Raw genomic sequence first — 24,334 nt, 5'->3', positions numbered from 1 at the left:
CACTGGGATGAATATAACTTCTTGCAAAGTTTTCCTCCATACAAAGAAGCCAGGAGAAATCAGCATTAGTCTCACAGGTTCATATATTTTTTTTTCCAACATAAATACAGACTTCTGCATTTATTCTAACAGTCCCGCGGGAAATAGAGTTGGCACGGACCACAAGTGCTCAGCCCTGCATCCCATGAAGGTTAATGAGAGACACGGCTCAGTGCCGCCGACTGCATTCCTATCCCCAAAGCTACCTTGTTTTCAGGAGCCACTTTCGTTGTAAGCCTGAATTAATGTGGAGCATGCGTCTGTCATCTGTTTTTCATAGGCCCCTAGGTTTTTGAGCTCCAGTGAAGCTAGGAGAGTGCAAATCCCTTAGGAAGGTTCCTTAGAGCAAGGCTTTGTGAAGATGTGTATTTTTTTCCCCCAGTTTGTCAGTACTTTTACCCAATGGAAAGTGTTTTGCTTCCCTGAGTTTCTTAAGCCACCCTATGGCATTTATCATGTCAAATATCATGTGTCCTACCCTTTCCTTCGGGTCCAGATGCCTTATAAAGAGCAGCTCCACAGGGGACAACAGCCCTGGCCTCAGGTCCGTTATCTACTGATGGTTATCAAAGGAGACAATACCCCCCTCATACCAAATAATAGGACTTAGACCAGCACACCCTTTACGTTGCCATATCTAGGATCTGAACTAGTCATTTTTATTGGCAGCAGTGCGCTAGATCCTCCTGCAGAGAGGGGAGGTTTGGCCAGGAGAGAGCTCTCATGTGCAAAGCTCAGAATAACGGAATGTTTTGATGTCTTATCTCATGAGACCTGCTAATGATTATGCTTAGAAAAGGTCAAAAGGAGAGGAAGAAATGAGTATGTCAGTGAGGATTTGAATGCAGCTGCCATGCATGAGAGGAGTGGAGTAATCAGTCTTGCCCTTCACCTCTCTGCAGATCCTCACTCAAGAGGACTGGAACGTGGTCCTGTACAATGGGATGGCATCTACATCCTCGTGGGCAGCGCTCTACTTCGTGGCCCTGATGACCTTTGGCAATTACGTGCTCTTCAACCTTCTGGTTGCCATTCTGGTAGAAGGCTTCCAGGCAGAGGTAAGAGATCTGAGCAGGGGGAGGGAAAAAAATTGTGATGTGTAGGTAAGATTGTACAGATCAGTCTGCAGCAGTGCAAACCTCCAGCCATGCAGGCAGCCCTAAATTTGACTTTAAGGGGTGCAGATGAGCTGGGTTGGGCATGTGAAGCTCTGTCCTTGCACATAAGGTCCCCTGGACTCTTTGAGACATAGGCGATCAACCCTTGGATTGATCTGCTGCAGAGTGTGTAGTGTGACTTTGAGGAAATCACTTAGGATGGATTTTGCTTGCCTAAATCTTACTTACGTCCTGTGTTTTGTTTCTTTATGGTGGGCCCACCACATAAAGACCGTGTGTCTGGTCAACACTTGTCATGTGGAGCTGGTAGGGTGTGAGCTGGCTGAATGCAAGCCTTTCCTGGAGACTCTGCCCCTTACGTGCTATTTGAGGCTGGTAGCACAGCTGTTAGAAAAGCTGTACTGCAAGGTTACAAACATTACATTTGGAGATACTTAGGATGATACAGGGCATATAAATGCTAAAGAGATTTTTGCCCACACCTAAAATTAATGTCTGTAACAGGTCAGTGAGCAGGGAATTTGGCGAACTGCAGGTATCTCATCTCACATGGAGAGGATTAGAGAAATGTATTTCATTCTCAGTCAACAGTGATATACAATGTCCTGATCCCAACTAGGCAGGAACCTCAGCAACTGTGAAGGCAATTCTGTGCCACATGGTCCAGAGCAGCAGGCCACACTGGTGTAAATGTAGGACTGGTGTGAAGTGGGGGCCCTTGCAGCCCCTAAGTTTCCCTCTCTCTCCAGTCCATTCCAGATCTAATTTCAGCATCCTAAGAGTAGCTGAAACCCACCATCCCCTGCCTTATCCTGCTCTTCACCATCTTCCTTTCACATCACACCAGATCCATTTGGGGGAGATTTATTTTAAATAAGGACGATCCATTTTGGTTGTAAATACATTGATATATATGCACATACATATTATCCAGGAAAAAAAAAAAAGGACTTTTTTCAAAGTCCCAGTGCAAATGGAAATGGAAATGAATTTGAGACTTAGCAAAAACCATCCAGTCTTAGTTGAAGCTAGGAGTAGTGGTATCAAAAAGGCTTATGTCACGCTTTGGAATTTTTTAATTATTACTTCTTATTTCTGCAACCATCAAGAAGGGGAAAATTTGCTTAGTGCTGGATTGACTTCAGAGACACAGAGACTGAGAAACAAAATGAGAAAATGGTTTCAGTTTTCACCGCCTTAGCTCCCAAGGGAAAGAGGAGAAAGAAACACTTTATTTTTATACTGTTTTGGGTTTTTTTCACTTTTCATTTTTTCCCCAGAAATGGCATCATGCTATTATTTGCTATGTTTGTATCACACTTAGACAAACCATCACAGACCATGGAATATAATTGAAATATTCATGGACCAACAATTCCCTTCTCTCAAGCCAGCACAGCCACATTATGTCCTTCAAGGATGTCTGCATAGATTCATTATTAAAACATCCCTCCTAGCCTCCTCACAGCATTAGTAGAGGAAAATTAATTGAAACAACAGGAGCCAAGGCCCAGTTTGGAAAAAAACAACCCTGATGTACGTCGCTCAGGGCCGTTTCATGGATCCTGGGGGCAGTGAGTGCCACCTGCCCACACAGAGAAGATAGGAGTAGTCCAGCTTTCCACTTTCAAAATGAATGGCTCTGCACTGCATTAGGGGCATCCCGATATCTTGTCCAGTGGGGCCCATGCCCTGAAGATCCACCACAAAGAGCAGGGAGGTGCTTCTCCAAGCTGTACTCCATGTGGCAGTGCCTTGAGCTGATGCTGTTCACGTCCAAACTCATGTACTTTTCTCCGTGTCACCAATCTCAGCATCTGCTTGCTCTGCTCTGGGTACTCTAACCCCTTTGCCATATTCCTGTGCTAGTGCGGCCTGTGGCAGATGGAGGTGGACATTTTAGCCCCTAACTTAGTAAGACCAATTCAAGGAATTACCAGTATTCCTACAGGCTCTGTAGTAGTGGCTGCTTTCCTGATCAGAACGGGTTTTCCTCTAGGAGACTGGTTAGCTGAATGCCGAGTACTTGTGCTTGACCAGAAGCAAATGATGCAGTTGGCCATATGGCAGTTCAGAGAGGAGGCTTTTCAGTGGCCAGGTGTGTGTCAGATATCCTTTGATTCCACCAAATCTGGGTGGAAAAAGAGGACGTGCCAGGGAAACCCAAACAGATGATAACCATCGAGTGTGACCTGAATGACTGGAAACTGCTCCTGCTCCTCTTGTTGCCGGTACCACTGGTGCTCATAGCAAAGAGGAGACATTGGGATCTGAGTTCTCTTATTTACCACCCATTCCCATGTCTGGCGGTGCCTCTTTAGTGCATGGGGACTTCTTTTTTAGCTCAAGCAATCCTGCATTTAGGCACAGAGGACTCTTGCAGAGCGCCCTGCTGCTGTGTTACACATGCAGACCCCAGGCGCAGTTTTCATCCTTTGTTACTGACTGCTGTAGGGCAGAAAAAAGTTTTCTCCATCCAGCGACCTGGCAGCTTGCAGGTACGTTTCTGCGGCACAGACCCATTCCTTACCTGCCCTCCTGGAGGCTGAATCACGTGCCTCTGTGAAGCCAGAAATTGGCAGCCTCGTGCAATATTCTCTGAGTGCGTGATTACAGAGCTAGCTGTCGCTTTCGTGCTTAGGCTTAATGGCTCCTTTTGGAGCTGTTATGGACCATGATTTAAATATGTGTAAGGAGTACTTTTCAAAGCTTGTATTATTCGCTCGGTGCTGCCTCAGAAAAGGCCAGCAACCACAGGCATGACATTTGCAGAGCACATTTTGCTCTCCACTACCATTTATTTTATATTTTGACATCAAGCCTATGGGCTTGTCAGATGTCTCATAGTGAGGTATCAGCTGTGCCACAGAAAACCCTTCTCGGAGCTGTATTTCAGCTACGAGGTCTTGGTTCAAGTCTTGCACTTATAAATGCATAACTTAGCTCTGGTTGTAAACAAAGGACTGTTACAATCTCCTTGGAGAACTCCTAGGAAGAAGTTGGAGCTAAGTTTTCTTTTGCCATCTCTGGTTCTGTTGGTATGTTGGGAATATGGCAGAAATTCATGTTTTGACCTCTTTGACTTTTCCCTCCTTCGAAGTGACGCTGTTAGTGGTTAGAGCAGACACTGGTGTGCACTACTCCTCCCTTTGCTCAGGTGCTTATTTCACTTGGATGGAGAGCGACTCCTGGGAGACTTGCGCAGCTAAGAGGGTGCATATTAGAGCTGCTTGAAGCTCTGAACCATCAGCAGTATTTCAGCAAGGACAGTAAAAATTATCCTGTGAATCATGGTACACAGTCTCAGCTGGATCTCAGGTTCCAATCTGCCTCTGGAGCAAGTTTGGCAGGCATATCCCTGAAAGAAAAGGCTTAAATGGCCACAGATCCATTTTTAGTACAGACTATTCCTCATTTGTGCTTAGGACAACAAGCAGCCAGACTTCAAAGAGGACCGTAATTGCATATTTGTGTTTACATTGTTCCCATGTCATTTTGAAATCTACCCCAGAGCTGCTCCGGAGAAGCAGACAAACCTTCCAAAATTATGCAAGTCTTTCAGCTACTCTGTGCTAGTGCTTCTGCTCCAAAACAGAGAAGATGAATAAGGGAGCTTAAGCCTTTCAGTCATCCTGTCTGTTTGGCTGCACCAGTCAGCAATACATCACAGATGAAATTAAGTTCGCTGACACTTGAGCACCGTATCTCTAGAAACCATGGTGATTTGTTCAGGCATCAGTTAAGGAACTCTGCTTCTTCTCCTAGGACCAGCTGCTTTAACCCAGCCGTTTGCTACCAGTTTGCACAGCTTTTCTGCAGTCTTGATGGCTCAAGCCAGTCATGCCAATAGCCTGCGGGAACCCCTTCTCTCTGCAGACTCACCAGCAGAGGAGAACCTGACAATAGGTCCTCTGTCCTAGGCTTGTACATTATTTAGGTCATTTTTGGTAGCAGAGGCGGATAGTTGTGAACGAGGAACATAATTGAGCTTCCAGGAGGAAAGCCAGTCTAGCTGGGCGGTTGGCTGTTGTTGTCTGTCCTGGGATGATGCTGTGCTTCCAGGCAAGCTGGCTTCATTCCCTTCTACCCCAGCTTCAACGTTGCCAAGAGATTTCCCAATATAATCTCAATTACCAGCCAGTGAGAAGGAAGCAAATTAGGGCTGGGTTTTCACATCTCAGTCAAATTTGCAGTGATGACAAAGAAGTGATAAAGAAGAAAAATCGTTTTGCATCCTTTGATATTAAAACCTAGGTGCTTCCATCTGGAATCATGGAGAGAGTAGATATGGAACCCCACAACGCTGTTTTTCTTAGTCACTCTTCTGATTACATCTGCACTTTCATGTTCTCCCCTGGGACACAGTGTTTGGTGAGGCTGGGCACAAGAAAGGAAGTGCAACGACATTGCAGGAACAGTAGTTGCAATCACAACATCATCCTTTCTGTCTAGGCGTGAAAACAAAACTAAACAAGTGGGACTTCCCTGGGGTCATTCCCCAGGGCAATGTAGAGGGAATTTTGCATTCTGCTCTCCTGGTTCTTGGGCCATGCTCTAATTAACCATGAGAAGCAAATGTGTCTCTGAGCTGCTAAATAATCCAAATGGCTTTTGTGCTAAAGTGTAAATGAATCAGATCCATTAATTTCCTTTCTCCTCTCTGCAGGGGGATGCCAATAGGTCAGACACAGATGAGGACAAGACATCTGCCAATTTCGATGATGATTTTGAGAAGCTGAAAGACCTTCGAGCAACAGGTAGGATTTTGGTTCTGTGTTTTCTCATGAATTTGAGTTGTGCTACAACTCAGCCTCTGCAATCGTCCTTTCCTGGAAATTTACAGGAGAAAGTAGAAGAATCCCTTTCATTTCACAATTAATCTGATAGCTATGTTAACAGAGTCACTACGCAAAATATGTTGGGAAAGCTAAATGAGCACTGATATTTCCTTTAAACAGATGTTTTTCTAATTTCAGCTATAGTGTAATATTTAGTTTTGTCTCATCGTTTCTTCTGTATCGTTACCACAGAATGGTTTGCTGACAGCAATATTCTTACACGACTTCTCAAAAAGTCTTCTTCTCAAATCAGTCATGTTCTCATCTATTCTTTTGGTTTCACACAAATGCACGTAGGTGAGGTTTGATTGATGGAAGTGTTGCAGTTTATTTGTGTTACAGGAGAGCCTGATGATTGATGGGAAATAAGTCCACATTGTACTACTGCATTATAAACATGGAATAGTAGGTGACAAGCTCTACACTCTGTAGAGTTTGCAGCTAGGTAGGGGAAAGGAAGGGATCGGATATGTAAACAGAGTGAATGGCACAATGGTAAACGAGAGCCAGCTTAGTTCCTCTGTATTTTTATTTTCAGCTTGGGCTTTTGTTAGGATTACTTTAAATGCTTCTGAACAAGGGTTCATTTCAGCTAAGGAAATTATATTGATTGTAGTGAGCAGATGGAATTCAGCTGAAGAAGGGGCAGAAGTGATTTGTTGAGGAAGATGAGACAGAGCTAGATCACAGGAAGGTGACGGAGCTGCTGGATCTGCAGATCAAGCAACAAGTCCCAAGCACCAAACGATGAGATGAATATCCATTGCAAATAGTTGGCAGGAAAATCCACAGCTTAAATTTTCTCTGCACCAACTATTTGCTGGACAATTTCAAATAATAAGAGAGTTCTAGGGGAAAGAGATATTTTCACCTTCTCAGATAGTACAAGAATAGAAAACAGGGCTGAGCTCGCTGTCAGTCAATGTCTGTGAATAACTGTGTGTCTCCATAAGCCTCCTAGGTGCCAACCGGTGACTAAAGAGCGTACGGACATTAACAATTCTATTACGTTGCCACTGGTCTGTAAACAGATACACTGGCGAGAGGAACATGTACTGCAGATTAGCAAATTTTGAGCTGGATCTTCCACCCCTCGAAGTGAGTGGCAATGTTCCCAGGGACTTCTGTGGTGCAGATCAGATATCTGTGCGCAAGCCAGCAACTAAACAGATGATACAATAGAAGCACGCTGCATTACAAAAGCAGCCTGTGGAGGAAAAATAGCAGGGGTAATGTGCTTACTTGGATTTCTCACTGCAGACTCTTTCATCTTTCCTGCTGATCACAGATGGTCCCATCCTTCCCCCTCCCTAGGACTGCGATTCTGCAGTTATTAAACCAGAATCCACTAAGCCCAGCAACACTGGGGATAGTTCAGCTTAACTTATGTGTTTGAAACTAGGCTTTTGGTTTTGGGTGTTACTGCACTCCACAGAGCTACAGGCATTACATCTGGTTTGTCTTCAGTTTGAAGACAGTTGCTGCAGTCCATACTTGCCGTGCAGGTAAAATAGATGCTTTCTCCAGTTGCCACTGAGCTGTACCATGAGATTTCTCTGTTACAGAAGGTTTACTCTTTTAGGCGTGGAGATGTTTAGAAGCCGTTTCCATTTCCTGTCCTCTGAACAGATAACTAAAGACAGTGACTGATGTTTGCTTAGTGCCTTCCACATGGAGGAACTCAGAGCACATCAGAACTGCATAAAAATCTCTGTCCCATAGATTATGTCAATGAGAAGAGATTAACTTCATAGGGTGAATTTAGCTAGTCCTCAGTGTCCTTTCCTTGGAAACTCTCTCCCAGACCCAAAAAACTGCAACTCCAATCTCCCAATCCCCAGAAACACTGAGCAAAAGAAGGCAGGGCTGAAGGCCCCCTGAAAGTTTGTGACATTTGCCTTATGCCTTTCAAAGTGGTGGGTTAATCTTAATATTGCCCACAAAATTTCATCTCCATTTGGCAGAGTTCCTAGAAGACCCAAGGAGTAATGTCTGTTTTGAAGAGTGGTTTCTGTAGCTCTAGCTTTGCATTCACCATGTGTTTTCTCTCCAGAGATGAAGATGTACTCACTTGCTGTCACCCCGAATGGGCACCTGGAGGGCAGGGGAAGCATGCCACCTCCTATCATCATGCGCACAGCTGCCACGCCAATGCCCACGCCAAAGTGTTCCCCACACATGGATTCAGTGCATACTTTTGTGGACTCAAGGAGAGGGAGTAATGCTTCAATAGATCCCATGAGCTACGATCAGAAGTCCTTGGTAGGTGTTCATGGCTAAAGAATCTCTCTCAAGTGCTTGCAAGCAGCACAAGTGACGTGTGTATACATTTATATCTATATACATAGTGATTTCTGATGTTTGCTGGTGCTTCTGGTACTGCCACAACTCCGCAGTGCTAGCTGATGTGTGCCTCACTGTGCATGCACTGCTAGGAAATGGAGAAGGTGATAGGGATGAAAAATACGTGGAAGGGCAGGAGGAGAAAAGATTCAAGAAGGACAACTGAACGGGTGTGATATACTGTGGCAAGACAGTGACAACATCGCAGACAAGGTCAGTGAGTCTATGGAGCTCCTGGTGTTCCTGTGCAGCAGGACAAAGTCTGCTTTCCCTCACAGTGTTTTAGGGTTGTAGCTGGAATCCACTGCATGTCATGGGAAATGAAGGATTTGTCCCAACCACCCCAGCAGCTGAGCCCCAGTTATGGTACGGCAGCCCTGCTGGAGGGGAAATAGAGGAAGCAAGGTGTGAGCAGACTGATTGCCACCAGGCACAGCTCGCGGAGCAGAGATCTGGCTGGAACTGCCTGCTTTGGCAACTGATTGCATTTTGCCTGCAACAGGGGAGCGGGAGGGCAGCTCTGTGAAAACAGAGGGAGCAGACTTAATAGACAAAGTGGATTTTTGCTGCTGCTTATCTATCCTATTCCTCTGCTCTGTAACTGCAATATCATGTTCAAATCAAGGCAGTGGACCGTGAAGGTACTTCACACAGAGACAGAGCCACTATCCCCTTTGGTAAGCTGCTTAGTCAAGGTAATGCTTTTGAAAAGAAAATAGAGATGACTGTTATTTGCCTTGGGGTTTCATGGGATTGTGAGTTGCTAGAGAGGGTGGTTCATGGTTTGAATTCTTTCTCTGAGAGCACGTCAGTGCCACCAGCCAAAGGAAGATGAAGCAGTCAGAGGAAAGCTGGCCAGCACTGGGGAGGGGGAAGGCAGTTTGCCTTGTTTCTGTGCTAGGAGGAAGCCATGGAGGGAAAAAGAGTGTTCCTTCTAGATTTTCTGCTCTGACCTTAAGTGCTGTTATCGTGGCAACCACCTGCCAACCAAAGTGCATTGACACACTGATCGTTGCCAGAAATTTGCTGTGAGAAAGACATTCATTCCACCTCCTTGTGCAGCAAATTGAAGAGAAAGTAATGCAAATTTGGGCACAGTTTCCAACAGACACTTGGGTGACTCAGGTGCCAGCACCCATTTGGAAGCCAGGGAAGTTGTGTGCTGAAACAACTTGGACCTGAGGAAAGAAAATGCTGCTTTGGCACTTAGTGTCTTTGGGTTCGGTTTTTATGCACAATTGATGTTGACAAGACAGTAGGAAATCAGGCAGCACAGAGGATTGGTATCTGTGCTACGGGTGTAATTCAAAGAGTGCCTTCAGTGTGGGCACAGCTGGGTGCTTGGCTCCCATCTCAAGGCATTGGCATGGTAAAATTGGAGCGGTAAGGAAAGCTGGAAGGGGAAGACATGCCTTGCAACAAGAAGGGTCTTCCAGTCTGGGCAAAATGCCGTACTCTGTGACTTCCTCCTGCAAGCAAACCCTCAAATGTCTTTCTCCTCTCTCAGTCCAGCCTCCGCAGTTCCCCTTGTGCCAACTGGGGCACTAACAGCAACTGGGGAAGTCGACGCTCAAGCTGGAACAGCCTGGGCAGAGCCCCGAGCCTCAAGAAAAAGAACCAGTCGGGAGAAAGAGAGTCCCTGCTCTCCGGGGAGGGCAAAGGCAGCACAGACGACGACTCTGACGATGCCAAGTCCAGCACTGTCAGCAGGCCCTCCCTGCACCGCCGGGCAGAGTCCCTGGATTACCGCAGCTCCTTGGACCTGCCCGAGCTGCTGCAGTTGCCCACCATGCGCCACTCGCTCAGCATCAGCCCCATGGCAGTTCTGCCTGCTGAGTACCAGGACTGCAATGGCAAGATGGTGCACGTCCCCAGTGAGTTCTTCCTGCGCATCGACGGCCATAAGGAGGAGGCCATGGACTATGAGGATGACATGGAGGATGTGAGTCAAGGGGAAATTGGGTGCTCGTGCATTAAGTGGCTTTTCCACTCCAAGAAGGTGGATTAAAAGTCCAGCTCAGGCTCAGATGTGTTTGTGCCTTATGGCTGGTATAAAAAAAATGAATCTAAACCTGAGGGAAGGGCCTCTGGTTCCCAAAAGACTTTCAAGCTAATGGTGTGGTCTGTTGTATTGCATTGGTCTCTAACAAAGTAAAACTGCAAGGGGATGTGCAGGCATTTGCATGGTTTTTTTTTGACTGGCTGAGGTTGTCTTTGTCAGGATGTCTACAAAAATTAGCTGTAGGTCACAAAAGCTAGCTAATGTCTTTGCTCACAGGAGCCAACTTGTATCTTGAAGGCTTAAAAGTCCAAAAAGAGTGTTCTCTACACTATTTAACTTTTTGACTGTTTGAGGCCTTTTTGGTTTTGACAAAACATTGGATCTCAAAATGATAACTTCCGAGAAGTCTTGATTTGTCGTGTTCATATCTCACTGTAAAAACAGCCCCTTTCTTCCACTCCTTTTCTCCCTGTTTCACTAAAAATATGACAACCCTCCACCATGCCTGCTCTGTCTCTGTCCCAAATGCTGGGACTATGAAATGCCAGGTACTGCCCCCTTTCACAGAAAAACTGTGGAAGCTGAAGAGGCAGGAAAATAAAAGAGGAAGAAAAGGTGTTTCTTCTTTTCTATCCAGAGTTACTGCTACCGGATTCGTAAAGTCCTCGAGCCCTACAAACCAGAGTGGTGCAAGAGTCACGAAGACTGGTCCCTCTACTTGTTTTCCCCACAGAATCGGTAAGAAGTTATAGGGAAAGGCCAGCCTGACGTGTTCTGCAGTAAAGGAATATTACATTTTTAGTTGACCTTCCCCTGGGAAAGATCCCTCTGATGCAGAAGCACTGAGAGCTTTAGAAATCTGACTCCTGATTTTCAAGTAATGTTTCTGTTAGTTGTGGGCATAATTGTTGCATGGGTCACTCTATGCCTGTCTGGGAAGAAGGACGGTTTAACCATTAATAATAGCCATTATTACATCTTTTTTACATTAACCATCGGTAGTAATGCTTGAAGCCTGTACTTGTAGAAAGAGACTAGTTCACCACCTGGGCTGACGCTGGTGGCTTTCAAGAACATGCCACTAAGGTGGGAGTCTCTTGCTAACCCAAATATCTGAAGGATATTTTCTCTCCATCATTTCTACAGGTTCCGAGTGATGTGCCAGAAGGTCATTGCCCACAAAATGTTTGATCATGTGGTGCTGGTCTTCATATTTCTCAACTGCATCACTATAGCGCTGGAGAGACCAGACATAGACCCACACAGCACGGTGAGCACCTGAGTCATTTTCTTCCTTGATCTCACAAGCACATCTTAGTCTTGTCAGTGCAAGACCCTGTAAAATAAAAGATGTTTGTTTTCTAACCTCTTCAAATAACATGCTGCCTTTTGTTGCTTATGTTTTAAAGGAAAGGATATTCCTGAGTGTTTCTAATTATATCTTCACTGCAATCTTCGTGGCTGAAATGATGGTTAAGGTAATTATATCTCCATCCTATGACACATGGTGAGGCCTGACAAAGACTGAAAATCTGACATAGTTACGATCCTGGTGCAGATTTAAATGTCCTTCTTCTCCTGGCTGTAGGTAGTAGCTCTTGGCTTTTTCTCTGGGGAGAACACCTATCTACAGAGCAGCTGGAACGTTCTGGATGGAGTCCTGGTCTTCGTATCTATCATTGACATTATTGTCTCCATGGCATCAGCAGGCGGAGCTAAGATCCTCGGTGTCCTTCGTGTTTTGAGACTTCTGCGGACCTTGAGACCTCTCCGGTATGTTCATGGATAGGGTGACTAAGTTTATTTTGTGTTGATAAATCAAGGAATTTGAAAAAATGCATATGATCCCTCAAGACTTTGCTTAATAACACACAAAGCTGAAACACAGTATGGGTAGAATCACCTTTGGGGAGCTTTTATCTAGTGAAACTGTTTGAAAAGAGTGAAATTAGTTGTAATATAATTGCTCTTCTCTGGTGTGGAGAAGAGTGAACGGAGTTTGGAGAGAGTGGTGTTATCATACTCAGGCAGTTAGTGCATTGAATGCCTCCTCCACGCTGCATTTTTATCACCGTTTTACAAAGCAGTCTGGCTCCTTGTTAAGCTGTGCAACCTCATAGTCGTTCCCGAGCAAGGAGGTCGCGTTGGCTGAGAAAGAATTTGCAATTGAACAGATGCTGATGATAATTTGATAAGCTCCAGCGTCTATACCTGCTCTCCCGTGCCTGCATATCTACGATCATTGCAAAACAATTTAGCTCTCAGTTAGGAAGAGGATGGGAAGATGCTTTCATTATTTGAGAAAAGGAAAAAGAATTTGTATTTTGTTTACAATGACGCAATAACAAAGAGCGTTAATGCTTGGGGGATTCTTATCAGCTTACGGCTCCTGTTCTATTTCTATCCTGCTCAGCAAGAAACACAAGCCTTTTTTCATGAAATTTCAGTGGAAATAAGATAGGCACCTCCAGAGGCCTGTAGGCTTTCTGATGAAAAGCTGCTTGCTGCTTGCTTATGAGAGTAATAGGAAGAGGCAATCTTATTTAGGCCCGTGACTGCCAGAGCAAGAGCTATTTGTCTGCTGCTCTGCATTTCCTTGCTGACAAGTAGCTTTGTGAGTGTTTGTCCTCTTTCTTGCTCCCACACTCTGTTCTGCTGGTGGCATGGGGGTTCCCTTGCAGTGCTGGCTCACTGGAGCTGCTCTGGGTCACCCTGGACAAGCCGTGGCTTGGCAGGGCTTCGGGGCATCTGTCTGACACACATAACTGGGAACAGAAATCAGGGCACAGGCGGCTCATAAGCAAACGTAAGGGAAAAAAGGGAATTGGTCTCAGAGAATAACTAGGGCAGAACCTATTAATAGAGGGGAATTCGTCACCCTTCACATTGGCTTCACTTATCACAGCCTCTCCTAGGATTCCTCTGGGGACCATTCCTAACACTTTGTAGGTGCAGTTCAGGCTGCCACGTTATATACTGCCAAACAAGACCCTGTTGAAACCTTTTGTCCCTGCAGCATGCGTCTCTGCTATTTTCTCTGTTTGGCAGGCATTAAAGCCTCATTAGCCATGCAAGCTCAGACTATCTGCAAGGATTCGTACTCTCTCCCCTCTACAGGCCCCTCCTAAAAATAAAAAAAAAAAATGATGTTTTTCAGTCAAAACACCCAGCTTCCCAGAAAAGCTTGCTCAGGCTGGTTACACTTCTGTGTGCAAACACATTTTTCAGACACCCATGGGAGAGCTGTTCTCCAGGCACTTGAACAGAAAAGGGAAACACTTGCTCTCCGTAATACCCAAAACCCGCTTCAGGCTGTGCTCAGAGCATGGCTGGCCTCTCATCGCCTCACAGCAAGCAAGCACCGCTGTTCTTTAATGGGATGACCCTTTGGCTGTGGAGCTGTTGGTCGCAAGTCCCTGTTGGCAAAGAGTCAGTTCAGGAACTAATTAGGAAATTACTTTGTTTGAAATGTTGTTACCAGGCGCAGGCCAGCGGGGCAGGTGAGCGCTTAGGCCTCGCTTTTGAGGGCTTGTGTAATCCCACTGATGGGAAGGCAGACAGACACGTGCTTTAGGGCCTTGTTTCCCTGGGGGCCAGGGGGCCTGGCATTCACCTGCCTTTCCAATGAGCCCTTCTCAGGGACCTCACTTGTGCCTCCATTTCTAGCTCTACACTAAGAGGACATGCTCTCTAGTGCCACTACAAAGCTGTTCACTCATGGTGTTAGAAAGCAGGCTCCTGCATGGAGTGTGTCCCTCTGGTTGGATCACAGAGACGTCAGAGGGGCCCAGCCCTCTTGGCCGAGGAGCAAATAGCCCTATAGTGGGAACCTCCATGATACTCTGCCCATACAGAGTAATCCCTCCTCACTGTTGCTAGTAAGCAGTTGCCCAACAGCCTACCAACAGGATGTCTTAAACTTTTTAATTCCATCTAATGTAACTGGATGTTTTGGTTGTCCAAATAAGTCAGTAATCATCTCTGGATGCTGCCTGCAGGTAGAGGGGGGTTTTGTTAGTTTCACTGAAGCTCAAGCAGAGGTGAAAAAGCAACCATATAATAACAGGAAATTTTAATAAAAATTAAAAGCTTTTTTGTTTTGCATTTTTCAGAGTCATCAGTAGAGCCCCAGGTCTGAAGCTGGTGGTAGAAACCTTGATCTCCTCCTTGAGGCCTATTGGGAATATCGTTCTCATCTGCTGTGCTTTCTTCATTATCTTTGGGATTTTAGGGGTACAGGTAGAGTATTTCCCTCACCACTGCCTTATGTAAGCAACTGCTGCAAAAGAGAGGTTTTTCTCACCGCCTGGGGTTAAGGTGGAAATAATGAGCTTAAGTCTCCCCAGGGGAACATTTCAGTTAGTTGTTAGGAAAGAAGAGCCAGGCTCTAGATGAGATGCTCTGGGGTGGGGTTGACATCTTCTCACTGGAAGGTCCACAGGTTTAGAAGAACAGACCTCCCTGGGAAGGAGAAGGAAAAGCCAAATTCTGAGTCTCATGTTTCTGAGTGCTGGGATTCGTATGTTAGCTCTTCCTCTATATGGGAGATTCTCATCCTCCCATCAAGACAAAGCAGGCCTGCAGGATCACCTTTCTTCTGTTGTATCTGAGGCAATAAGCACGTATGTCTCAGTACCTGAATTTTCACCAGAGGTGGTTTCCTGCTGTGTGTGTTAAGACAGGCATCTGAGCTGGGAGGAAAGAAAAGGAATCTGAACATGGAAAAAAACTCTACCAGGGGACAGAAAGATAAATCAGAGGAACAGACTTTCCATAGCTGCTCCTTTTTTGTTTTTTTTTTTTCTTTTGTTGTTGTTGCTTCTCAAATACAGCTTTTTAAAGGCAAATTCTACTACTGTGATGGTCCTGACGTGAAGAACATCACTACGAAGACTGACTGTACTAACGCACGCTACAAATGGGTTCGACGGAAGTACAATTTTGACAATTTGGGACAGGTAAAGTCCTCGTTGCAGGAATTTTCTTTACCAATTTTTAATTAATGAGCACTTAAAACATATTCTTTGAAGTGGGTGTAGAACCTCCAACAGAGGAAGCTTCTAAGAACAGCACAGCTACTCATCTATCAGAAACAACCGTGATTTAGGGTAAGAATGTATCAGGTCACCTCTCAATGTGTCTTGCAAACGGACTTCCTAGGGTTATACAATTCCTTGCTTTTAGGAGAATTTTGTCTTAAAAGCACTGCTTTTGCATGCAATCCCTTGTGTATGGAGCTCAACTGTCACTTTGAATCTCTTGGCTGCTAGCTGTTAGGTTTGCCAAAAAAAAAAAAAGGTGTTTTATACTGGCTGAAAAGCAACAGTCCGTAGTAGGAACTGGGATCTGTTAAACTTTATTAAACCTCATGACATTTGTCCAGCCTGGCATATTGATTTTTAATCATGCTTAGGTGACCAGACAGCCTGATGTGGCTGAGCAAAAATGAGCCTATATGTGAGGGAAAATGAATGTTATTGACCATAGGTTGCTCAGCTATAGTTTTAAGCCAGGTATGCAAACAGGTAAATCAAACCACATGTTGCATTTCTTCACCAGCTCCAGGGAAGATGATGTGTTATGAGCTGTGGTTTGGTTTTGCTGAGCATTGTCTGTTAGTAGTTTCTTCTCTGGGAAAATGCAAGACCAGTCTTCTCTGCTTTTCATTTACAGGCCCTCATGTCCTTGTTTGTCCTCTCCTCCAAAGACGGTTGGGTGAACATCATGTATGATGGTCTGGATGCTGTGGGTATTGACCAACAGGTAATGTACTGCAGAGTCCAGAAGTGTTGCTGTCAGAAATCACATACTTGATTGGTGTTTGAAGTCCCAGGGAGGAGCAGAGTTATGGGACCTACTTGAGGTCCTGACTGCCCATCAGACTGCCAAGGGTTTCCATCCTCCACTGAGTAGCTTTTACAGTGGCTGCACCCCTTGTAGTACACAGTTACTGATGGGGATTTTACTCAAAATAATGGCACTTCAGTTGGCCCACGTGTGCCATTGCACTGTGACTCCATGGAAGGCAAGATGAATATGAGCAAACTCACATGGAAAGGGAAACAATCAGGGTTGCTATGAAAAAGACATTAAGGTTGTGTGCTGTGAGACACGCATAGGTAAGTCAAAAGTCTTAGATGAGAAGTAGTTACCCCATTGTAGCTGCAGTAACACTTTGCGCTTAATTTTCTTCTGCTTCTGAAGGTCTCATAACAAGTGAGAAACAATGAACACTCATCTCAAAAAAATAAGCTGGAGCCTTTCTTTACCTAAAATGATCTCCCAGGTGGGATGATACAGATCCACTGAGATTTATTTTAAGCTATGTGAAATAAATGCTGAAATAATTAAATCCCATAAGCCAAATTATAGGGACTACGGCAAGTTTCACAACAAAAGTAAAATGTAGCTAGTGAGAAAATGAATGAGAGGAAACTGTTTTGAGAAAAATCTCCTAACTCCTTCCAGCCCTCTCCTCCTCTCCACACAAGTGTACCGGGCTGTCCTGTTACACGGTGCCGAATATCCTGACTTATACACATCTTATCTATGCCACTTCTCTCTCTCATTATTTTCTTCTCCACCTCACCAGCCCATCCAGAACCATAACCCTTGGATGCTTCTCTACTTCATCTCCTTCCTGCTCATCGTCAGCTTCTTCGTGCTCAACATGTTTGTGGGGGTGGTGGTGGAGAACTTCCACAAGTGCCGACAGCACCAGGAGGCAGAGGAGGCCCGGCGTCGGGAGGAGAAGCGTCTGAGACGCTTGGAGAAAAAGCGCAGGAGTAAGGAGATATACCTGTCTGGTCGGTAGACTGTGTTACAAACCAAAATCTTTCTGAGCCCTGCCTGCTCCCAAAGCAAGACTTTCATTTTCCTTTGGTTTTGTTTCCATGGGATTCAAGAGGCTGTTTTGCTTCGTTACCTTGTTGGCGGTACCTTAAGTCTCAGGTTGCCAACACCCTGGAATTGTCTTCTGCAAGCCTGACGTAAAGCATTACCTGTTTACTTGGCTGGGGAGCAAATGCTCTCCAAGCAGAGTCCTGTAACAGGAACTAACGTGCTCTGCAAGGCAAAGGTGTCCCTAAGGTTCCCCGGCACCAAGCAGGAGCTCGTGGTGCGACTCAGGGATGCAGTGAGTAAACAGCTGAAATGCTTGCCGTGCACGTGAAGGCCAGTCCTGAGGGTAGCCCTGAGGCTTAATGTGCCGCTTGCATCTGAGGATGGTGGTGGTTTGATTTATTAATCCTTTTCTTAGCCCAAGTAGTTGCGATGCCTTTTAGCGTCCTAGCGCATGGCCCCGCATGCCACAAACATGATGCATGAGGGCATGAACATACCAGCAGCCCTGGGGAAAGGAATTGAGCCCTGAGATGGGGCTGTCCAGAAAAGCCTTCTTTGGAAGATGTCCATTACAAGAGATGCTTGCCCCATTACAGGCTGGTGGGAGCCCTTCTGTGCTGAGCAGTGTGCTGGGACTGATCCAGTAGGATGATCAAGCCAGACCAGAGAAACACTGGAGCATATGCTCCTTTCCTGGCCCAGACCTTCCCAGAGTTTCTCATGTATTGATGCTCGCCTCCACTGCTCCTTGGTGGGCTTCACCAAGAACAGACCTATAGCCTCTCTTGGGTATTCCCAGGGGAACTGCCAGGAAAACAGTCACTGTAACTTCCCAGACCATTTTAGCAAACAGGGATAGCTGGTGTTAGATGCTGGCAAGCATTTTGCAGAAGTAAGCAAGAGAACATGGCCTAGCCACTGTGATCAAAGCTGAGCTTATTCAGGGATGAGGGCCTGAGTACTTCTGGCCCCACTTGCCACATAAGCCCTGTGGCTCTTTGCCTAGCACTGTGCTTCTCTGTGTAATCTCTTGTAAGGACCTAATATCTCCTTGTGATAAACGGCTAGTTGTCTCCCAGACATCAGGCCTTAGGTATCCATTCTGAGCAGGGAAAACTGCATTTAGGTTGAATAGTCTTTTGTCTGGCTGTAAGGACATAGCAATCAGAGGTTTTGCTGGTAGAAACCTCATCCCCAGCCAATTTCCTCCATCCATCCACACTCGAATCAGAAGGCAGGCAGCTGTGTCCCTTGCAGCTCCAATTCTGCTCTTGTGCTTCTCTTTATTAGAGTCATGGGAGACCTCAGCACCAATGTCTGCACCCTGGTCTCCACAGGGCCTTAATGACAGACTGACCTGACACCAGACTAAAGGCTGAGCCCACTTCATTTTAGCTAGTTGTGAGTGAAGTAGCTGGGTTAAAATGAAGCCTAGATCAAACTATCCAGCCGCAAACAGACGTTGAATCTCTTCAGAGATTCAGAAGAGTTGAAATGCAATTTCATTTCCTTTTTCCCGTTTCATTTTTTTTTAGTTTGAAGTTCCAGCTAGGATTAGAAGTGGAAACCCTGAAGGCAGCATTTCAAGCACAATATGAGAAATCAGTTTCAGGCTCTCAGGAGTCCTTCTGCTTATGCAGTATTTCTACCCCCGTGTGCTGACCCAAGGAGACGCTCAGATAAGCTCAAACATTACATGCAAAGAAATAACTTGTATGCAAACGGAGAACATAAAGCGTCCTTACAGGAAATAGATTGAAGCACAGGTATAGAGGGGTAGCTTAAGCACAGCTCATTGCTGTCCCTGATTAGTGAGTAAATCTTATTACAAGCCTGTCTGTGGCTCACTGCTCAGACACCGAAAAGAGCCAGTCCCTGTTGAAGTGATGGACGTGGTTACAGCGTCCCTCTTTATCCAGCTACATAAAGATAGGATCAAGTCAAGGACATGTTTCAGGCTGCAGACCCAGGCACTACACAGATGTGGGTTGTAGGAATTCACTGAGAGCACACAGGGAGGAGGACAGCTTTCTGGAAGGTGATCAAGTGCAATTCAGCAAATGAGGGTCTGAACATTTGGTCATGTGCAGGGCTTCCAGGAGGTTACCTCAGAGCATCTGTCTCCTACCTGCCTCTGTTCAGCATGGAGAGCTCGGCATCCAAATCTGAGTTGTTAATAGGGCAAACTCAAATATCAGATACACATATTTGGGGATTATATTTACATTTTAATGTTTTTGTTTGTTTAAATGGGAGGGTGTTTCACCTCCTGGGTGATGTAGAAGACGATTGGATTTGATAAAAAAAAAAAAATGCGGCAGACTCAGAAAGATGGGAGATGTGGTTGGTGCCGTGCGTGGCGGTGAGTCTCTGCTGGAGTGTTGGTGTGTGCATGCTGCCGTGGGACGCTGCGTGGTGACACAGGGCAGGCTGGGCAGCCTTTCGTGTGCCCCAGCGCTGTGTTCATCACCCGCATGGAGGAGTGAGTGAGAGGGATGGGTGCACCATCCTGTGAGACAGGATGACACGCAGGAGACCAGTGGTTCTGCGGAGGAGCAAGGCAACTGCAGTGGAAAGCCTAGCAGAAAGCCGTGCTTTTCCTTCAGCTGCCATTTCTAGCATTTAGCCTGAAGAGACCATAGGGAAAGGAAGAATTAAGGCAGTTAACAGGAGTAGAATCCAGCATAGCTAGCAAATATACCATCTGAGCAGCATCCACCCATCTGGACTTCCCTGTCTGCCTGGCACCTTGTCGTTTTGTCCTCTTACCTACCTGTAATAACATCCTGTGTGTGTAGCAACCCTGTCCATTTCTGTATTTTAGGTCTCTGGGCATCTATAGGTACCTCCACACAGAGAAATGCACCATGTAGGCATAGTAGGCTGCAACTCAGGCCTGGAAACGGTTTAAACCTCAGCTTGTCAGCGCCCTGAGAGCCCCAACCAAGGTAGGAATGGTAGGCTGTGCAGGTCTGGTCCAGGATCAGAGAGCAGTGCTCAGTCTGTCCTCAGCCACAGGCAGCAGGCCTGTGGAGCTTAAAAATCAAAAGTCCTGGATATCTGTGTCTGGTTCGGGCTGCAGGGCCCAGCCTTTATGGCCAGGCTGTGATAAACCCAGCTGAGAGCAGCCAGGGCCAGTGCTGAGAGCGGCGAGCAGCAGGGCACGGCAAAACAGCCCCCCACTGCATGGGTTTGGCCAGTCAAAAAGTCACACTCCAGTTTTTGGTGCCCTTGGCTGCCCCACTGCTTGTTACCTGTGTCCTGGCAGTGCCCTTTTGGGGCTCCTTGGTGACATGGGCTTCTCAGTCCCTGTCCCCCTCTCCTCTTGCATTGATGTGGCAAGGACAGCATCACTTTGCGAGTGCAATTTGCTTTTGCAGTCCACGCACTGCAGGCACCGTTGGTGTGCAAAGAACATACAATAGCACTCCAGCACTGCAGTAAGGCAGTGGGTTTGCCAGGTTAACTGTGCTCACATTGAAGAAAGAGGGCAGGGTGTAGAATATGCTGTACAAATGTATTTGATGTGTTTTTAAAGGCAGAACTGCATGGTGTAGTTTTTCATGTGAAGGTAAAAATTGAAGATAAAGTAGAATATTTTTCTGACACAGTCACTACCTCCATCAGTTAAATCCACCATGTAAATAAGTGAACTGTAATTTAATCATCCTGCAGCTCCTAACCTTTTAATGAAGTTCTCAGAAGACACAGACTGAAACCAGCCTCCCCAGATTAAAGTTTTTGATTAAAACCACATGGATCAGCTTGATCTTCTCTGCCTTCAGGACATGGGGCCAAACGCAACCCGCCTGTATCTGCTGGGAAGCCAGCAGTCGCTGATGTCAGGTCAGATGCAGGCAGTACCCTGGGCTTCAAGGGCTGTGAGCGGGGTCTGGGTGACACTGCGTGCCGAAAACAGTGCTGGAAACTCCGAACATCTGACACAGCCCAGAGAGGCCCTAGCTGGGGAGAAGAGAGTGTCTTGCAGGACTGACAGCAGGTCATGGGTCCCTGGGAAGACCCCAAAAGCTGAGAATTGAGAAAGTTCCTGATTTCCACTCCACACAAGAGGAGTGTGGCCACAGCCATGTTCCTCCGACTGGCATTTCCCAACACAGAGCTGAGCATCTGGGCACTGTAGAAGGAAGAGGCTGGTTTTGTTTTAAGACCCGACAGAGATGCCTGTCAGAGCACTGACTGTAAGCCTTTCTCCCTGGGGATGAGCAATCATGGGCAGCACACAGTGGTATTTAAATTAGCCCATCCTCTCAATGCCACAGCCATCTCTGTATCCAGCAGAAACATTTGAGCTGTAACTAAAAATTCAGGCGCTGCATATCTTAGTGTTTAATATTTCCAACTAGGGAATTATCAAACCATCTTGCTTATTTTTCCAGGCAGCTGCAGGTACAGAGCTACTCTGTGCCAAGCATGCTTATAAACCCATTAGGGCTTTCTAATGTTTCATGCAGAGGAGAATAATGGAGGAGCTTTAGCTAGCAATTGTAATGCCAACCTAAATGCTTTTTAGCTAGGAGACAGTGCTTCATTCATTTTCATGTCAGCAAAATCACAAGCAAAGAAGTCTAAATATTCTTCAGAGAGGTGAGATCCAAGCATTAGCCAACATCCAGAAGTGGGGGCGAGACAGGACTGTGGTTTTCCTTTTGTCTGTGTTTGATGGTGTCTCCTTTCCCTCCCGTGTTTCCACCAACTCAAACTGTCAGCTGCAGCTGAGAGGATGCTCATCTGTGTTTGATATATGTCTGCCAGTTGGCTGACTGGAGTCTCATCCCAGGAACCATTTCCCTGGAGCAACCAGGCACAGGTTGCATTCTGTCTACTGTAATTAAGGATGTATTCTATCTCCCTCGTTTGCTGTGCCCACGTCCCCACGGTCCGGTGTTCTCCTCGTACAGTTCTCCTGCCGAGCCCAGGTCTCTGGCTGAGCAGGCTATAGCAGTAGGTGTGTGCAGTGAACACTTACACCCAAACTGGTGAGAATAAGACGGTATAATCTCATAAGTGGTGCAAATGTGTGTCTGAACTGAGAGGAGGCCAGCACCGCTTGTTGCACTGATGATTGAAGTGAAGCTCCTGATCCTAAGGGGACCAGGAATGAAGTGACCCAGCCGAGCTGGGGGCCTTGGAGCTCTGACACGCAGCCTCCCTTCCTTCTCGGAGGGGATCAGAGCTGCAGTGAAGTTATGTGGCTGCTCTCTCACTGCTTTCACCCTGCTGCAAACCCTGTGCCTTCATGGGATGGCCCCAGCCTAACACCAGCATCACCCAGAGCAGAAGCTCACCCGTCCTTCCTGCACACCCCTGCTCATTACCGTTAGCCTCGCATGAGCAGTATCTCCTCTAATGGACATTGCATGGGTTGCTGCACTCAGCATGACGGTGTTGTTGCATGTGTTTCCAAGCGTTGTCAACTTTATCCCAGACTGTCCTTGTATGTGTCCCCCAAGGAGACCTGTTCTTCATCTGTTAACCTGGCTTCAGGGGCGTAGAGCATACTAACCGAGAAAGGAATTTCCTAGAGCTCCCTCATCCTGGCTCAGCTAAACCTGTCCCGAGTTTTCTGAGCAACCCAATGACCAGGCATAGCCAGCACTAAGCCCTGGCAGAGTACAGATGCAGAGCTCCGAGACACTTTGATGCAATAAAGCACACGCTCCGATGTGGCTGGGTGGCTCCTCTTTACTGTTTGGATATCCAGCCCACGTAAAGAGGGAGCCGTGCTGCTGACAGGCAGCACAGAAGGATTGCTGCTCAGCAGCTTTACATGGGAGTTGTCTTCTTGGGATTAGTCTTTAGAATTATATAAATAGTCTACAAAATGCAATAAACATCTGATCTTTCACTGAATAGTTAATGGCTGCCTTTGTACAGGTTAGAGAGTAGCTGCAGTCATTGACTGTGCAGCCAGGTTTCACACACTGCCCATCACTGCTAGTGTTCTGAGATCTGTTAATCAATCATTAGTCCATAATAAATAGACATTTAATATAAAGTTTGGCCCCTTAGAGTGTTCTCAGACCTTCCCAGAAGCTTTCTTTTGCATTCCCAAGAAGACATTTCCAGCAAAAAGAGAAGAGCATGTCACAATCCTGAATACACATGAAAGCACATTGTACAAACTTTAGTAATATTTACTGCAACATTTTTATTATTGTTTTTTTTAGACATACCAGAAGATCAGCCGAGCTCAGTAGCAAAGACAGCCATACCAGTCCAAGATGACTGGTAGGACTTAGGCACATAAGCAACATGAAAATGAATTCAAAGACAATTGTATTTGCTTTCATCTTGTTTTTCCACACCCACTAGCAGAAAAAAAAATAAGTCCAGGTGACCCCAATCAGAAGGATATGTTTTCAAAATGCCTTCACTCCACTTTTAACTACCAGAAAAAAAAATAGTAGTTGAAAGAGAGCAGCAGATTCAGTTTCCTTTTATCCAATTTATTTTAGAGTCTTGGACTCCAATCTGGCATTAGTTGCACTACCAAAAAACAACAACAACAAAAAACATTTCAAGAGTCACTCCATCTGAAAGATATTAACAAGATGAGAGGAGTGGAAGATGGATTTCAGGAGGGCACTGAGTACTTTTGAACTTATTTTCCTCAATATTTTTAAGGTGAAACAACTACTTTTTCCTTACTCCTAATGCATTTAAAACTGAATTTGCTCAAAAAAAACACTCTTTATAAAGAACAATCCTACCCTGGCTTAGTGTGACCTGTCTCTTGCACTTGCAAAATCTACAGTAATGCTGAGTTTGGCCTTAAGTACACTCTTTGAATATTTATATTTCTTAAGTTTGAAAAGAATTAGACTCCATCAGAGTGCCCTCAGCTATCTTGTGGTCACAGTCTAATTTAAGAGAGACACATGCAATAAATACAATTGAGTCACAGGGCAGTGTCCAAACACTCGCCTTGGAACAGCCCCGGAAAATTGGTCATGTGCAGAAATTTCCCTGTTTCAAAGAGAAGAAAGGAGGAGTCATGCCCAGAGGCAGAGATACAAAATTCATGTGGTCATAGCCTACATATTTTTTAGATGCAGTCATGCCCTCGTTCTTGTATTTTCAGAGGAGCTTGTGCTGACAGTCTTTGTAGAGCCAAGTGCTGAGCACCCCGC

General features: G+C 45.8%; 1 protein-coding gene across 5 annotated transcripts in view; it reads left to right on the top strand.

Annotated features, from left to right (window-relative positions):
- Nucleotides 1-24,334, top strand: part of CACNA1H (calcium voltage-gated channel subunit alpha1 H) — a 229,638-nt gene that overhangs the window by 174,990 nt on the left and 30,314 nt on the right. For 3 of the 5 annotated variants that reach the window (XM_080556039.1, XM_080556041.1, XM_080556043.1), the window contains 12 exons: nucleotides 942-1,097; nucleotides 5,824-5,914; nucleotides 8,049-8,257; nucleotides 9,846-10,280; nucleotides 10,978-11,078; nucleotides 11,487-11,610; nucleotides 11,750-11,818; nucleotides 11,929-12,113; nucleotides 14,453-14,579; nucleotides 15,173-15,298; nucleotides 16,014-16,103; nucleotides 16,933-17,146. In XM_080556039.1, the coding sequence (XP_080412165.1) occupies nucleotides 942-1,097; nucleotides 5,824-5,914; nucleotides 8,049-8,257; nucleotides 9,846-10,280; nucleotides 10,978-11,078; nucleotides 11,487-11,610; nucleotides 11,750-11,818; nucleotides 11,929-12,113; nucleotides 14,453-14,579; nucleotides 15,173-15,298; nucleotides 16,014-16,103; nucleotides 16,933-17,146 (1,927 nt within the window). The remainder of the gene's footprint in view (nucleotides 1-941; nucleotides 1,098-5,823; nucleotides 5,915-8,048; nucleotides 8,258-9,845; nucleotides 10,281-10,977; nucleotides 11,079-11,486; nucleotides 11,611-11,749; nucleotides 11,819-11,928; nucleotides 12,114-14,452; nucleotides 14,580-15,172; nucleotides 15,299-16,013; nucleotides 16,104-16,932; nucleotides 17,147-24,334) is intronic. The other 2 variants (XM_080556040.1, XM_080556042.1) reach the window with 1 other exon arrangement.

Source organism: Anser brachyrhynchus (assembly GCF_964034855.1).
Source record: "Anser brachyrhynchus genome assembly, chromosome: 15".
Taxonomy (NCBI): Eukaryota; Metazoa; Chordata; class Aves; order Anseriformes; family Anatidae; genus Anser; species Anser brachyrhynchus.
The sequence above is the reverse complement of the archived record's forward strand: the minus strand, read 5'-3'. Positions and strand labels throughout refer to the sequence as shown.